Raw genomic sequence first — 15,492 nt, 5'->3', positions numbered from 1 at the left:
AACAAAGGACCAACCAGCCAACGTAACCCCAAGACCATGCAAATCTAGCAACAGGGGTCGAAAATGCTAGACGCGCGATGGAGAACGAGAACTGCTTCTTTCCCTCCTCTTGTTTTCTTTTTCATTTTTATTTCTTTTAATAGACGCTGACATGGCATCCTGAGCAAAATAACCTGCCTGTAGGCTGTAGCGGGATTGTTTTTGTATATATGCAGCCACTTGTAAACAAATAATCTGTATTCACACAAGAATTGCCCAAAAAGAGTGAAGGAGTAAAAGGACAAAAGCCTTGCAGGCCTTCACCAACTAAATGTCTTCAGTGAATGTGACATTCAAGAAGAGGATGAGTCATGTGTTGTTTTCAGAAATATAAAAAGGTGCCGGCCACGATATCTAATATAAAGATTCAAACACATCTCATAAAGATCATGTACTTTATCTAAAGGCAGAGCAATATGATTAAATAAATACAAGTTGGAAAAATCTACAGAGTAATCTCATACAAGTATGTGCTTTATGTCAAGAAAGTCTAACATGATTAAATAAATAAAGACAAGATTGATTTTGTCAGAAAGCCAAAAACAAAAACCTTAAGAAACATTAGTTATATTGGTCCTATGCAAACGGTCATGTGATGTCACATATCTATAGTCAAAGTAATACAAAAGACCCTTTCCTTTAAACTCTATCACCAACAATTTAAAAGAAAAGAAATTTAGCATTTTGCTGACTTTTTAACTTCTAGGAGCAATCAATGAAAACATGATACAACTCATACCGCACAAAGTTTTTTTTTTTCATGACCTTTCAAACCCAAAGGCTCAGGTAAGAGCTTATGCAGCTTTACTCCACAATGCTTCAAATTCTCTCCTTTCCAACACTTTCATGGCTCTTCTTCCTGTTTGTCCTGGTTCTTTATTGTAAAAGATCATCCAAAGCCAAAGGCCAAATACATAGAAAGTTGCCACCAGGGCCATGGAAACTGCCTCTTATAGGGAACTTGCACCAGCTGGTTTTCTCTTCATTGCCCCATCATTCCTTGAGAAAGTTAGCACTGAAATATGGGCCAATCATGCAAGTGCAACTGGGTGAGGTATTGGCTATAGTTGTTTCATCACCAGAAATAGCCAAAGAGGTGCTCCATGCACATGACACTGTATTCATAAATCGGCCTACCTTTCTTGCTCTCGAAATTCTCTCCTATGGCTATTCAGGTATTGTCTTTACTCCCTATGGCGACTACTGGAGACAGATGCGAAAGATTAGCGTCATGGAACTCCTGAGTGCTAAGCGGGTGCAGTCCTTTAGATCAATCAGAGAAGAAGAGGCTCTGAATCTAGTTGAATCAATCTCTTTGTCCGGGGTACTTCCAATCAATCTCAGTGAGAAAATATTGTCCATGACGTATGGTGTGACTTCCAGGGCAGCAATTGGGGCGAAGTGTAGACAGGAAAAGGAATTCATATCATTGGTTAAGGAAATTCTTCTTATGAGCGGAGGTTTTGACGTGCCTGATCTGTTCCCTTCGCTAAAGTTCCTTGGTTTCCTTACTGGGATGAAGCCAACTTTAGAGAAAATGCATAGAAAGACAGACAGGATACTGGAGGATATAATCAAGCAGAAGATAGAAAGGAGTACCAACAGTTCTTCAGCCGGCTACAATGAATCGGCTGATCATGAAGATCTAGTTGATGTGCTGTTGAAACTTCAGGAGAAGGGTGGGCTTGATTTTGATATCACAAGAGATCATATCAAAGCTATGACTCTGGTATGTACTTAGTTGAGATTTTCTAATTTATTATCAACATTTCTTAATCGTCTCTCTTCTTCTTGATAAATGTCTAAATGAGCAACCTTATACAAGTATTTTAAGGAAATTTATTTTATATCTCTTCATACTAACATTTAACACAACACAAGAATCGAACTGGATGATAGTTTGAGTAGCTTTATGTATTTTTCCTAATAAGACTCTATCCTGTCGTAACTCCAACCCCTTTTTTAGGACATTGTATCTGCGGGGAGTGAGACTTCAGCAACTACAATAGAATGGGCAATGTCAGAATTGGTGAAAAACCCAAGAGTCATGGAAAAGGCACAAGCCGAAGTACGAAGAGTCTTTGAGGGGAGGGGGAATATTAACGAGACAGACATTCAGAAACTAGATTACTTGAGAGCAGTTGTCAAAGAAACTCTGCGGTTACACCCTCCTGGTGCCTTAATCCCAAGAGAATCAAGAGAAAAGTGTGAAATCAGTGGATATGAGATACCTAGCAACACAAAAGTGCTCATTAATATATGGGCTATGGGAAGAGATCCCAAATACTGGATTGATGCTAATTACTTTCATCCAGAGCGGTTCTACGAATCCAGTATTGATTTTAAAGGGACCAACTTTGAATACATTCCATTTGGAAGTGGTAGGAGGATATGTCCAGGCATATCATTTGCTCTTGCAAGTGTTGAACTTGTTCTTTCTCACTTGTTGTATCACTTCAACTGGAAACTCCCCAGTGGAATCAAACCAGAAGAGCTTGACATGTCTGAGTCTTTCGGATTAACCACCAGAAAAAGGAAGGATTTGTACCTTATTGCCACTCCTTGGATTTCTCTGTTTAATAATTGAAGAGATTGAATTTAGATGTATGGACGTACTACCTACCTCTTGTTGCAGAGGATTGCAGTATATATATCTGTCTGTAGAAATGTTTGGTGTCAAGAAAGAAGAAAATCGAAATACTTACCTATTTGGATGGTGAAAATGTTTCATCTCATCATTATAATTTTTTCAAATTCCCACACAAAATATAATAAACAATTCAATTTTTTCAAATCTCAAAACAATAATAATATTAAAAAATAATATTTTAACAATATTTTATTTAACTTTCACCTAAAACCATTTCATCTCATCTCACTATCCAAACAGCACCTACACTACTTTGTACATGTAAAAGTTGATTTTTTCTAACTTTTTTTATATATGATTCATTCAAATAAATACCTTAATGTGAAATATATTCTAGCTGATTTTGTTTTTTGTGCTGTATGCTTGAAAGTTGAGAGCTTTCAGACATGCTTACCACAGCATGTCTGTATTTGCCATATTTAATAGTTGCAAGTTTCCTATTAAGTCTTGCTCTTTGAAATTTTGGCTTCAATATCACAGCATGGTGTTTGGTTTGGAACTAGACACGTTAGACGTGAGACACGTATTGGTCAACTGTGCCCGACTTGAGCATTGCCCTACAATAATGTTTGCCATCAAATATGGCCCTGCTTCTATAGATCTGCTCGCCCTTTGATCTGCATCTATCTTTCCTTGAATTCTTTATGCTTTCTTGAGGTATCACTAAATACTCTCTTCTTGGGAGAATCATAATAATTGAATGATTAGTTAACTAATAAATGCAACAATTATTTTAGTCTCTACCTGCAATTGAAGAGTAGGCAATACCAAACACAAAGTCATTGTTAAGCATCTTTATATTTCATTAGAAGGTGCTGACTACTGAGTGAGAGAGGTGTGTCACAGTCCATGAATAAAATAACATGGGTCATGGGCCTTGGGCCAGTTTATCTTCATTTACTTTGATGCTATCTGTTATTTGGACTACAATAGAGTTAGTGGGCCTTGGGCCTTAGTTTTATTTTCTTGTATGTTTTCTTTAGTGTTCTAGCCTGGCCCATGTGGGGGGTCCTCTCCTTTATGTATGAGCCAAGGGCTCTAGGATTTGGTAATCAGAAAGTTAATGAAAATGTTACTTTTCCTTCTCTTATCATTTTCTTCTTTTCTTCAATGGAGGTGCTCCCCTCGAAGTGAGTAATTTTCTTGTATATTTTCTAGTTATCCAAACATCTACTATCAAGTGTGTTACAAGTGGTATCCAGAGCCAATCTTTTCTTGGATCGGCTTCATCAATTCATGGAAATAGAAAAAATCATTTCATCTTTGCTCAACATCAGGGAGCAAGTCGAAAAATCACAACAACGTCTGGATGTTATTTTGCAGACATTAAAAGATGTCAATAACAACCTTGAAGATTTTCAGAACAACTTCAATGAAGAGTTCTCAAATCTGGAAAACCAACTCTATCGTCTGCAAGAAGATGAAAAATATACAGTAACAATGGAAGGAAAGGCGATAGACATCCCTGCTAGTCTTACTCTTTCTCATGTTTCTATAAATCCAGTTGGAAACCAGAAACCATTTCCACTATTCTTAGAGCATTTCCTCCGAATCTCATGTCCTTCCCTTCCTCTTAGAAATTATTGTCCATCTTCATCATTTCTTTCAATCGTCTTTGGCAACAAAGACTCATTAATCGTAAGAGACCTAACCATCATTTGGGAATTCGATCCCGGTGGCATCGATCTCTTAAGGCGGTGGGAGCTGAGGAAGACAATGCCGTACAAGGACAAACAAATAATGGATCTGTCACAGCGATTGTCGGCGACGAGTGAGGACTTCATCGTTGCTCCTCCATCACAATCCATCTCTTGCTCCATCCCTAACCTCCTCCGAGAACACATTGTTCCTGGCCTCGTCACAAATGACTATCTCCGAAAGCTTGCTTTCGGTACCAAGATAGAGACGTGGAGCCCAGGTCGAGGCTTCACCATCACTTCCAAAACATTCAAGAATGCTAGCTTCCCCGCCGCTGCCAAGGTCTTCATCGAAGGAGTGGAGGTTACTCAACCTTATTTTTTCAACAACGGTTTGATGGTAGTTCATGGCCTTCAAGGCTTCATCGTTCCTTTCTTCCCTGTTCTCTCAGTTAGAAAGGGCGAACTGGCCAGTGCACCTTGTCGACAAAGCTTCGTGCCATATCTGCATTTTCTCACCACCATTGCTACGAACCGTATCAGTATGGAGAGCTCGTTACAGAGAGCATCGGTGAGGACTAGCCTCAACGCAAATGAGTTCCGTAACATGTTTCAGGGGTCAGATATGGTCAATGTTGAGCTTAATCAACTCGAGAATGAAGTCAAGGATAACAATTATGGGTTGGAACGGGCTCAGGCAGCGGTAATGGCTTTGAGGCTCTCTGAACAACTCAGAGACAAGGCAAGTAAAGAAGTGTGCACGAAAGAGCCGTCAAGGTTTGAGAAAAAATGGAAGTTAACCGAATATCTTCTTGAAAGTGGAAACCGAGAAATAAGGAAAATAAACAACGAGAAGAATGCTTCCATGGCAGTTCAATTTCAAGCTACTCTTCAAAGGATCTAGGGATGGGAATTCAATAATTTCTGGAACTTCAGATGGTTTGCAAGGAGTGATGTCCATGACTAAAGTGCAGGTTCAATTTTCTTTCTTTAAGATTATTACTTGTACTACTATTATTATGGCCATTGCTTTGGGTCTATCCCTCGATGAGCCTATAACAAACAGAGGATCCCGTGAGAGAGGTAAGGAAAAAGACCTCAACTATGACATCTTATCTAGCTTGTGTGAAAGTTACACACGTTCAGATCTTCTTAAACTCTGCAAAGCAACAACATATTTTCCCATCAAGATTTTGGCATCGGAGCACAAATTCCAGTTCAATGAAGATGAAGCACGCATATATTTCCAACAGCTTATTAATGCCATTGATTATTGCCATGGCAGGGACGTTTATCACAGGAACCTCAAGCCAGAAAACTTCTTGCTGGATGCTTACGGAAACCTTAAATTGTTTGATTTTGGACCTAGTGCTCTGTTCCGACAAGTCAGGGATGATGGCCTGAATTATATTGCTTCTGAGGTCCTTAACGATAGAGGCAATGATGGAACAACGGTAGACATGTGGTCATGTGGAGTGATACTCTTCGTATTGATTGTAGGTTACTTGCCTTTTGATGATTCTAATCTTATGAACCTGCATAAAAAAGTGTTGGCGGTTGAATTTAATTGCTCTCCTTGGCTCTCTTTTAATGCCATGAAATTAATAATACGAATCTTGGATCCCAATCCAATTACTCGTATTACATACCTAAAATTTTGGAAGAAGCTACGGAGGAAGTTAAAATTAGTAAGGTGGCATTTGAAGAATCTCTGAACAGAGTGAAAGCTACAAACAGGGAGAAGCTAGCAATTGAGGAGAATCTTGTGGTAAAAAGTCAGAGATCTCAGCTTTTTCAAGTATCAATTTATTGGACTTTTGATAGGGCCAAAGGACTGGGGTATGCAGCAACACCCATTGATGGAGTTATTATTGTGAAATGTGAAGTGGCGGTTAGTATAAAGAAAATTCTTGTTTTTGACCCAGGTGATGGGGCAATCGTGGGCAAGGATACTGCACCTTGTGGACAAGGTGCTTCTATGGGGGATGGTTTGTCACAGTCCATGAATAAAATAACATGGGTCATGGGCCTTGGGCCAGTTTATCTTCATTTACTTTGATGCTATCTGTTATTTGGACTACAATAGAGTTAGTGGGCCTTGGGCCTTAGTTTTATTTTCTTGTATGTTTTCTTTAGTGTTCTAGCCTGGCCCATGTGGGGGGTCCTCTCCTTTATGTATGAGCCAAGGGCTCTAGGATTTGGTAATCAGAAAGTTAATGAAAATGTTACTTTTCCTTCTCTTATCATTTTCTTCTTTTCTTCAATGGAGGTGCTCCCCTCGAAGTGAGTAATTTTCTTGTATATTTTCTAGTTATCCAAACATCTACTATCAGGTGTGTTACAAGGTGGTTCTAAGATTAGATACTCCAAGAGATCACAACGATGTTGATGGCTTACAATCAAATGGTGCATTTACTCTTCACATCCAACACTTCCCTTTTTCTTATTTTGGGAACTTCCAATCATGCCCATCTTACAAAAATAGAATTTTGCTTTTTAAATACCTTTAAAAATAAGGATTCGTAATCCTAGGACTTGGCCCCATCGATTCAGGGTAGACATGCATCAAACTACAAACTAAACCAAATATAGTTCAAAAGAAACAGTTGGCCATTTGCTTTTGGGATGAGTAAAATCATGATCACGGTGAGGCTTTTAGCCCACACTTCAATAGTTTCTTGGTTTTTTTTTTTTTTTTTTTGGGCTTTTGTCATTGCTTCTTCTTGTTGCTAAACTATTCAGTTATAATTTTTTATAATTATTTTATAATTTTAAATTAAATAGAGGGTAGATTTGTAAATTTTCTTTTGATAATTAATAAGAAATTTTATTACCAAGAATAGGTACAGCCCAAGACATAATTTCATTGGTTGATTGTAAAATAAATTGTGAAAAAATTATAAAAGAGCTGTAAGTATATCATTTCTCTATCATGTAATATTAAATATTAATGACTATGTGTCATTGTAACTCAAATTCTACTTCTAGGATATTGTATCTGCAGGGAGTGACACCTCAGCATCTACAAGCCAATGGGTAATGTCAGAGTTTTTGGGAAACCCAAGAGTGGTGGAGAATGCACAAGATAAGTCCTTGAAGGGAGGAGAAACACAACTGAGACAGACATTTAGAAACTGGATTACTTGAGAGCTCTAAGGTTACACACTCCAGGTGCCTTAATCCAAAGAGAATCAACGGAAAAGTGTCAAATTAGTGGGTATGTGATACCAAGCAACACACAAATAATGACCAATGCATGGGCTAGAGGGAGGGATCCTGAAAACTGGATTGATGCAGATTGTTTTAGGCCCGAGAGGTTTAAGGGTTTTTGTGTTGATTTTGAAGGGAGCAACTTTGAGTTCATTCCCTTTGGAAGTGGCAGGAGGATGTGTCCGGGCATACCATTTGCTCTTGCAACTGTTGTGCTTGCTCTCAGTTGTTGTGTCACTTTAACAGGAAGCTCCATAATGAGATCATTACAAAAGAACTTTTGACATGTCCGAGTCTTATGGATTAGCCACTAAGAAAAGGAATGATGATCTGTGCGTAATTGCCTCTGTTTTGCATTGGGTGGTGGGAGGTTAGCTATTGCATTGTATATGGGAATTCAGATGTTTAGTTCTAAGTAAAACAATGAAATGTTTAAGGGGAAATAAACTAGGAGATAGATCAATTATGATCTAATGTACTATTATCTGCATGAGAGAGTTGATTTTATCCAACTTTTACTGTATGGTTTATACAAATAAATGCCTTTTATCTGAAACATAATTCTTGTTTTTTTTATTATTCCAATGCAGAATTATAAAGTCACTTACTATGAATAATGTATACCATACCTGCAAATGCAGTCTCCATCACATCATCTTCCAATAAAACAGCACACGATAGACAACTCATACAATCATTACATTCATGAAATTTAGAGCTTTCATGGGGTATAGTACCATAGACATCCTTCACATTGTAAACAACATCCGCATTTTGAAATGAAAATCAAGTCCTTACCTGAAGCCGCATGCAAAGGGCACTACATTTTTTGTGCCAAACACAAGGAAATTTATTGAACTATTTCTAGTTATGAGCCAGCTCTATAACTAAATCAGTAATGATATCAACAAATTAACTGCTAAAGAGAAGAGGGACTGACACTTGTGGTAAGCTCAAATCTAGCTTATGCTGATTACAGTATTCAGTAGCCAATCCCAAAAGGAACTCAAGAGAACAATGACCTATTCCTGTTGCGTTCCAGTCGAGCTTCCCTCTGTGAAAAGAAGAAAACAACGAAGAATCAATAATCATATAGTTTATGTACAGTTACTTTTTTTAGAAGAGTTTATGCACAATTACAAGCCATTGAAAAACTATATAGGTGAGTGTGTGTGTGTGTGTGTATAGAGAGAGAGAGAGAGAGAGAGAGAGTGTGTGTGTGTGAGTGTGTGATCACAACAATGTAAACATTTTCCAAAATCTGTCCAATGATCTAACATTCTGCATTAGTATATATTTTATATCAGGAGCGATGCCACTGTTTATATTAAATAATTTTGCACTCAAGTACAATTTTTTTCAGAAGTTGAATATATAAAACAATGAAATGTACAGACTACAGAGCATTTCCATATTCAAAGAAGATACATTACCTCCTTTTTCTTGCATTCCTTGTAAATATCAAAATGCTCTTGACATTTACTCTTGTCCGAATTAAATTCTTCTAAACCTGGAAAATTTGAAATGAAATCTATATTACTTGTGATAGACTCTTTTGAAACAAGCAAGCTGGGCCAACTAGTCATGGAGGCATAAATAATCTGGACATGCACATGGCACATCACCCATGGGATATACTTGGCAAAGCTAACTAAGTAGCTTTATTTTACATGGTTAAAGAGGGTTTATATATAAAAGACTGGCTGGTTGCACATGTACATTCAAGACATAATGTCCGTCATGTCCTACATTAAGAAACACCACACGATCTCTTTCTGATTATCTGCCTTCGTTCCTTGCCTTCATTTTAAATTTGAAAGATCTTTTTAAACTTTTTATCGACAATAATAAGAAAATGATATGGGATATCTTCATATTGTGTTTTAAGTGTTCATATATATGCTTTCCACAATCCGACTATCCAAGCCAAACGAGTGGGGGCTCAAATCCACTTGCTTGCAAAAATCAATCTGGACATTTGCAGCTGAGATCACGCATTGCTAGCAGCCTAGAACCTAGCTGCTCTAGTCACTAAATGAGTTTGAAGATGTATATCCAAAGTTTCAATAAAAGAGGACTGAGAATGCAGATTGTTAAGAATACAAGTGAAAGTCCGGGCCACCCTAAAACACAGCCATTAGAACCCTTACCTTGTTGACGGCTGAATGTGCGATGGAGGATCATGAAAAACTATGAAGGAGGGCCTTTAGGACTTAGGAGCCCTCACAGACGTGTCAGTTGACTCGGTTCTAACTTTGTAAGGACCATCGTCTTATACGATGGTCATGATCTCTGTCTTTTTAGACTTCATCATCTTAAGAATTTGAGCATTATAGCTTGCTCAATGTGTACTAGTGCTCTTAAGAAAAGAGAAGGTTGCAATTTTTTATTAAATAAAAAATCCAAAGTTCTTTTTAACACCCAATTCAATAACTCTACGCTCAAACCTCAATCGATCTAAACGGAAGAAAAAAAAAACAAAAACAAAAACAAAAAAAAAATCCAACGGAAAAGAATAAGAGACTAGGATATTAGATAATTTATAGAGATCAAACGAAAATAAACAAAAAATCAAAGAGATTAAATTTGAGTGAGAGAGACTATGCTTTTTCGAAGGTAATTTTAGCAAACAACAGAACGAGGATAAAACGGCAAACGAAGACCAAATAGAGACGAAGATCATGAAAAAGAGATGAAGATCGTGAATCGGAGAAGAAATGCAAGGTCTGAAAGTAAGTAGCTTTACATTTGAGAGAAGCAGTATATTGAGGATAACATGGAGAGTCAGCGATTCTGGCAGCGCTTGGATACGGCGGTGTCGAACCTTTCGACGCCATCTCTCTCTCTCTCTGTCTCTCCGTCTCTCTGGGTTCTAATTGTTTGAAATTAGATTTCATTTTATCTGATTTATTTTCCAACATAATTTAAATATAAAATTTTTAAATTTATTATTATAATTTTTTCAAACTAATTATTATAATATTTTTAAATTTTTAAATAAAAAATAAAAAATAATTTAATTTTTTTAAAATTTTAAATAAAAATTATATTTTAATAATATTTTAATTTTATAATATTTTTTATTAAACTTTTTCTCAATCATTTCTTAAAATTTTAAAAATGCTCTACTCAAATTATCTATCACACGCATTGGGCCATTCATGGGCCAGACATGGAGGGGCTCGAGCTATAATTAAAGGCAAACGTGAGTTGGGCTTGGGGCACCGAACTAGTAGAGTATTAGAATTGTTATGTTACGGCTTTTATTTCCATAAGGCCTTACATGGTCATTAGTAGTATGGTTAAGACAGTTTTATCCTTATTTTATATTGTACTTAGCAAGGCCAATGATCGGCTAAATGTACTGTAGAAACAATTAGAGAGGTTCCACTTAATTTCCATTGCAGCACCCTGTAAGAGATATATGAAAAACCATTTTGAATCAATCTTCTAAAATTTCCTCTCCTCTCTCAATTTCTAGATGCTACTCACCCTCTGAGTGAGTTGTGCTACAAATTCTACCCTAATTTATCTCGTATTGTTACACTTGGCATAAAAATATTTTTATCTCCAAACTGTGACCATGGCCAATAGAACACACATGAGCCAGCTATAAGAAGGCATAGCCAACCTCACCAGATTCATGGATTCTCGGTTCAAGACAATGGAGACTGAGCTTACAATTAGATTCTATGATACAGCAAATGGCAACACTGATTGCTGAGTTGCAAAGAAAAAATCAACATTCTTCTGATGGGGAAGCTCCAAACCAGCACCATCAAAGGGAAGAGTCTAATGAACCTAAAAAGGAAATAATGTCATTGTCAATTTGTATTGACTTTCCAAGTTTTAAGAGGGATGACCCCACAGGTTAGCTCTACAAAGCTAATCATTTATTTGCATTTTATAACACACTTCCTCATCATAAACTGAGGCTTGCTTCATTCTATATGGAAGGCCAAGCACTGATATGGTTTCAAGACTTAGAGAAGTCAGGAGGGTTGAGGGGTTGGAAGGAGTTTGCACAAGCCCTTATCACAAGGTTTGGCCCTAACTCATATGATGACCCTATAGAAGCCTTGACAATGTTGAAACAGATTGGGACAATGGAAGAATACAAGTCTAAATTTGATGCTCTCTCAAGTAGACTTAGAGGGTTATCTGAATCTTATAAACTCAGTTATTTTTTGAGTGGACTGAGAGATGATATAAGACTACCCGTGAGAATGTTCAAATCTGACAATTTGTTGACTGCATATAGTTTAGCTAAAATTCAAGAGAAACATTTTGGAATCACCAAAAGGAGTTATAAGGGAATTTTGCCTCTTCCTGACCAAGGGGTCCCCAAACACCTATCTGTTACACGCCCTACAACTTCAAAAGGGTCTTCCAAAGCTCTGGTTCCAGTGCAAAATATTAATCAATCACAAATGAAAGATAGAAGGGATAAAGGCCTCTGCTACTATTGTGATTCCAAGTGGAATCTTGGCCCCTAAATGTCCTAATCCTAAGTTGTTTTAATTGACAAAATGGAGGAAGAAAGCAATGTGGAAACAGGGCAGTCTGATGAAACAATGAGGGAAGAGTTTAGTAAATTATAGCCGGATGATAACCAACTAGAAATATCCCTCCATGCCTTGGTGGGTTCACAAAATCTCAAAGCAATGAGAATCAATGGGAATGTGGGAAATCAAGTGATAGAAGTGCTTATAGATTCGGGTAGCACCCATTACTTCCTAAACCCTTCAGTGGTGAGGAAGGGAAATATTTCAGTTCTGGAATATGAAAGGGTGAAGGTCAGGGTGGCCAATGGTGAAGCAATTTCTCGTGAAGGAAGGTGCCCAAGGCTGAGATTTAAATTACAAGGTGTGGAATTTGAAACTAAAGTACAAGTGTTGGTTCTAGCAGGCTGTGATATGGTGTTAGGAGTGCAATGGTTGAGAGAATTGGGATCAATATTGTGAAATTTTGGCAACTTAACAATGGGATTCAAACAAGGAAACAGAGAAGTATTATTGAAGGGTCTATGTCCTTCCAAGACTATTGAAGAGGGGTGCTTTTATAAGGATAATAAACTGGAGAAGAAATGTGTACGTGTACAATTCATAGAAGCGAAAAAAATCCTAGAAACTGTTAGAACACTTTTGGAAGAGTTTTCAAAGGTGTTTGGAGAACCTCAATGTTTGCCTCCCAGCAGATCACATGACCATTTTTTAACCTTATTACCTAACGCATTGCTTGTATCAGTGAAGCCCTATAGATACCCTTATTTTCAGAATGATGAAATCGAGAAAATTGTTCAGGAGTTACTGAAACAAGTGTGATCTAACCAAGCCAAAGCCTCTATTCATCACCAGTGCTGGCTAGTGAGGAAAGCAGATGGTTCTTGGAGGATGTGTGGATTATAAGACATTAAACAAGGTTATAATGAAGGATAAATATCAAATCCCTACAATGGAGGAGCTGCTGGATGAGCTCAGGGGGGCAAAGGTCTTTTCAAAACTAGATCTACGATCTGGTTACCACCAAATCAGAGTAAGAAATGAAGATGTTCCTAAAACTGCTTTTAGGACACATAGGGGGCACTATGGATTCCTAGTTATGCCATTTGGACAAACTAAGTCTCCTTTTACTTTTCAAAGCCTAATTAGTGAAGTTTTTAGGCCTTATTTGAGAAGATTTATTCTGGCTTTCTTTTATGATATCTTAGTGTATAACAGAACAACAAAGGATCACTTGCAACACTTGAGGGTGACCCTAGATACATTGAGACAACATCATATATTGGCTAAGGCCTCTAAATACAGTTTTTCAAGTGCTGAAGTGGCTTACTTAGGCCATTTGATATCAACCGAATGAGTAAGAGCTGATCCTGATAAAATCAAAGCCATGGAAGAATGACCTTTACCCACATCATTGAAAGGACTCAGGGGCTTCCTAGACCTTACTGGGTATTACAGAAAATTCATCAAGGGTTATGGGAGTATTGATGGACTCTTGATTGGGTTACTGAAGAAAAATCAGTTTGTGTGGACCCCATAATCAAAAGAAGCATTCCTTAAACTAAAAGAGGCAATCTCAAAACCCCTTGTACTAGCACTGCCCGATCTTACTCAACCATTTGTGATTGAGTGTGATGCCTCAAATAAGACCATTGGAGCTGTGTTAATGCACAAAAATAGGCACATTGCCTATTTCAATTAGGTTTTAAAATTGAGGATATTATCTTGCTCAACTTATGAGAATAAACTTTACACATTAGTGGTTGCCTTATAGAAGTAGAGGCCCTATCTCATTGGACATGTGTTTACTGTCAGGATAGACCATCAAAGTTTAAAGTTTATGCATGAGTAGAAGGTGGGCACATCCTTACAACAAAAATAGGTATCTAAGCTACTTGGTTATGATGTAAGGGTGAAGTATAAAAAAAAGGGTAGATAATTGTGCTACTAATGCTTTATCTATAAGGGATGAAACTCATAAACTAAAGTGGGTCTGAGTATTGCAGCTTTGTCTTTTCCTACAGATGAGTAGTGGAATGAGGTCAAAGAATGATACAAACAAGACCCTTATGCCATTAAACTACTAGAGCAGTCTACCATGTGGCTGTTGCCTCATACTTTTTCAGAAAAATGGGGTTTGTTATTTTACAAAAACAGGTTGTTTGTAGCTGAGCATGGTGACTCTCGACAGAAGCTATTACAAATCTTACACAATGGGCTTTTAGGGGGACACTCAAGGTATGATAAAACCCTTCATAGGGTGAAGAAGGAGTTCTATTGGCCTGTATTGCGAACTGACCTAAGGGGTTTTATCAGAAATTGTAAAGTGTGACAGAAGGTGAAGGCAGATCAAGCTAAGCCTAGTGGGCTGTTACAACTCCTCTCAATTCCCTCTCAACCTTGGTTGCACATCACTATGAATTTTGTAGAAGGGTTGCCTAAATCTTAAGGGTTTGATAGTGTGTGGGTAGTGGTGGATCATCTAACTAAATATGCCCTCTTCACTCATATCACTCATCATTTCTCAGCCAAATATGTGGCCCAGCTCTTTGTTAAACAGATTTTGAGGTTGCATGGGATGCCTCAATCAATTGTCTAAGACAAAGGGAGTGTATTCACCCGTTTGTTTTGGCAAGAGCTTTTCAGGATATAAGGCATCCAGATTGCATTAAGCACTTCATACCATCCACAGACTAATGGTCAAAGTGAGGCTGTGAACAAGTGCTTAGAAAATTATCTATGATGCCTTGTGTATGATAAGCCCAAAACTTGGGCCTATTGGATTTTCCTAGCAGAATGGTGGTATAACACCACTTACCATTCCTCAACACGCCTCACCCCCTTTGAGGTTTTATACTGCTATGCCCCACCGAAGTTACTACCTTATACCCCTGGAACTACTAAGGTGGAGGCCATAGAGGAGGAATTGAGATACAAGGATCAGATTCTACAGTTGCTAAAACAAAATTTATAGAGGGCTCAAGATAGCATGAAGAAGTATGCTGACCTTAAAAGGAATGAATAACAATTAGAAGTGAGAGAATGGGTCTATTTGAGACTCCAACCCTATAGGCAGCATTCGATGGCCAGTCGTTAAAGTCTCAAGCTATCCTTAGATTTTATGGGCCATATCAGATCATACAAAAAATTGGAGAGGTAACCTACAAACTAGAATCACCCATTCTTCCTCCATACATCCCATATTTCACATCTCACAAATCAAAAAGAAATTAGGGCAAAACACAGTGGCTCAATCAACCTTACCACCCACAGACACCGAGGAAACCATCAAATTAGAACCAGAAGAGACAATTGCAAAAAGAACGAGGAAGTCGAAGAACTTATCAGTGGTGAAGCTTCTGATCAGATGGCAAGGGCAGACGACTAAGAACGCGACATGGGAGCCCTTCGACCAACTGAAGCAAGCCTACCCACATCTTGTGGGCAAGGTGTT

At 37.9% G+C, this 15,492-nt stretch overlaps 2 protein-coding genes across 2 annotated transcripts; one reads left to right on the top strand and one right to left on the bottom strand.

Moving 5' to 3' along the window:
* Positions 1–602: 602 nt before the first annotated feature.
* LOC108989943 (cytochrome P450 71D8-like) lies at positions 603–2,758 on the top strand. The gene is made up of 2 exons (XM_018963724.2): positions 603–1,768; positions 2,006–2,758. The coding sequence occupies exons 1-2, from the start codon at positions 836–838 to the stop codon at positions 2,624–2,626; spliced, it is 1,554 nt and encodes a 517-aa protein (XP_018819269.1). The 5' UTR covers positions 603–835; the 3' UTR covers positions 2,627–2,758.
* A 5,453-nt stretch (positions 2,759–8,211) lies between these two features.
* Positions 8,212–10,430, bottom strand: LOC108989916 (cytochrome c oxidase-assembly factor COX23, mitochondrial). The gene is made up of 3 exons (XM_018963684.2): positions 10,283–10,430; positions 8,970–9,046; positions 8,212–8,590 (listed from the first exon to the last, which is right to left on the bottom strand). Exons 1-3 carry the CDS (start codon positions 10,371–10,373, stop codon positions 8,543–8,545), a joined length of 216 nt encoding a protein of 71 aa, XP_018819229.2. The 5' UTR covers positions 10,374–10,430; the 3' UTR covers positions 8,212–8,542.
* Between the last annotated feature and the right edge of the window lie 5,062 nt (positions 10,431–15,492).

The sequence above is a fragment of the Juglans regia genome, chromosome 5 (assembly GCF_001411555.2).
Source record: "Juglans regia cultivar Chandler chromosome 5, Walnut 2.0, whole genome shotgun sequence".
Lineage (NCBI taxonomy): Eukaryota > Viridiplantae > Streptophyta > Magnoliopsida > Fagales > Juglandaceae > Juglans > Juglans regia.
The sequence above is the reverse complement of the archived record's forward strand: the minus strand, read 5'-3'. Positions and strand labels throughout refer to the sequence as shown.

What these genes read in the sequence shown, in the direction of transcription:
- LOC108989943 (XM_018963724.2), top strand. Translation starts at nt 836, where the DNA reads ATGCAGCTTTACTCCACAATGCTTCAAATTCTCTCCTTTCCAACACTT. An exon ending in ATATCAAAGCTATGACTCTG is followed by an intron (nt 1,769 to 2,005) that starts GTATGTACTTAG and finishes CCCCTTTTTTAG; the next exon opens with GACATTGTATCTGCGGGGAG.
- LOC108989916 (XM_018963684.2), bottom strand. Translation starts at nt 10,373, where the DNA reads ATGGCGTCGAAAGGTTCGACACCGCCGTATCCAAGCGCTGCCAGAATC. An exon ending in ATATACTGCTTCTCTCAAAT is followed by an intron (nt 9,047 to 10,282) that starts GTAAAGCTACTT and finishes CAAATTTTCCAG; the next exon opens with GTTTAGAAGAATTTAATTCG. An exon ending in AGGAATGCAAGAAAAAGGAG is followed by an intron (nt 8,591 to 8,969) that starts GTAATGTATCTT and finishes TTCTTTTCACAG; the next exon opens with AGGGAAGCTCGACTGGAACG.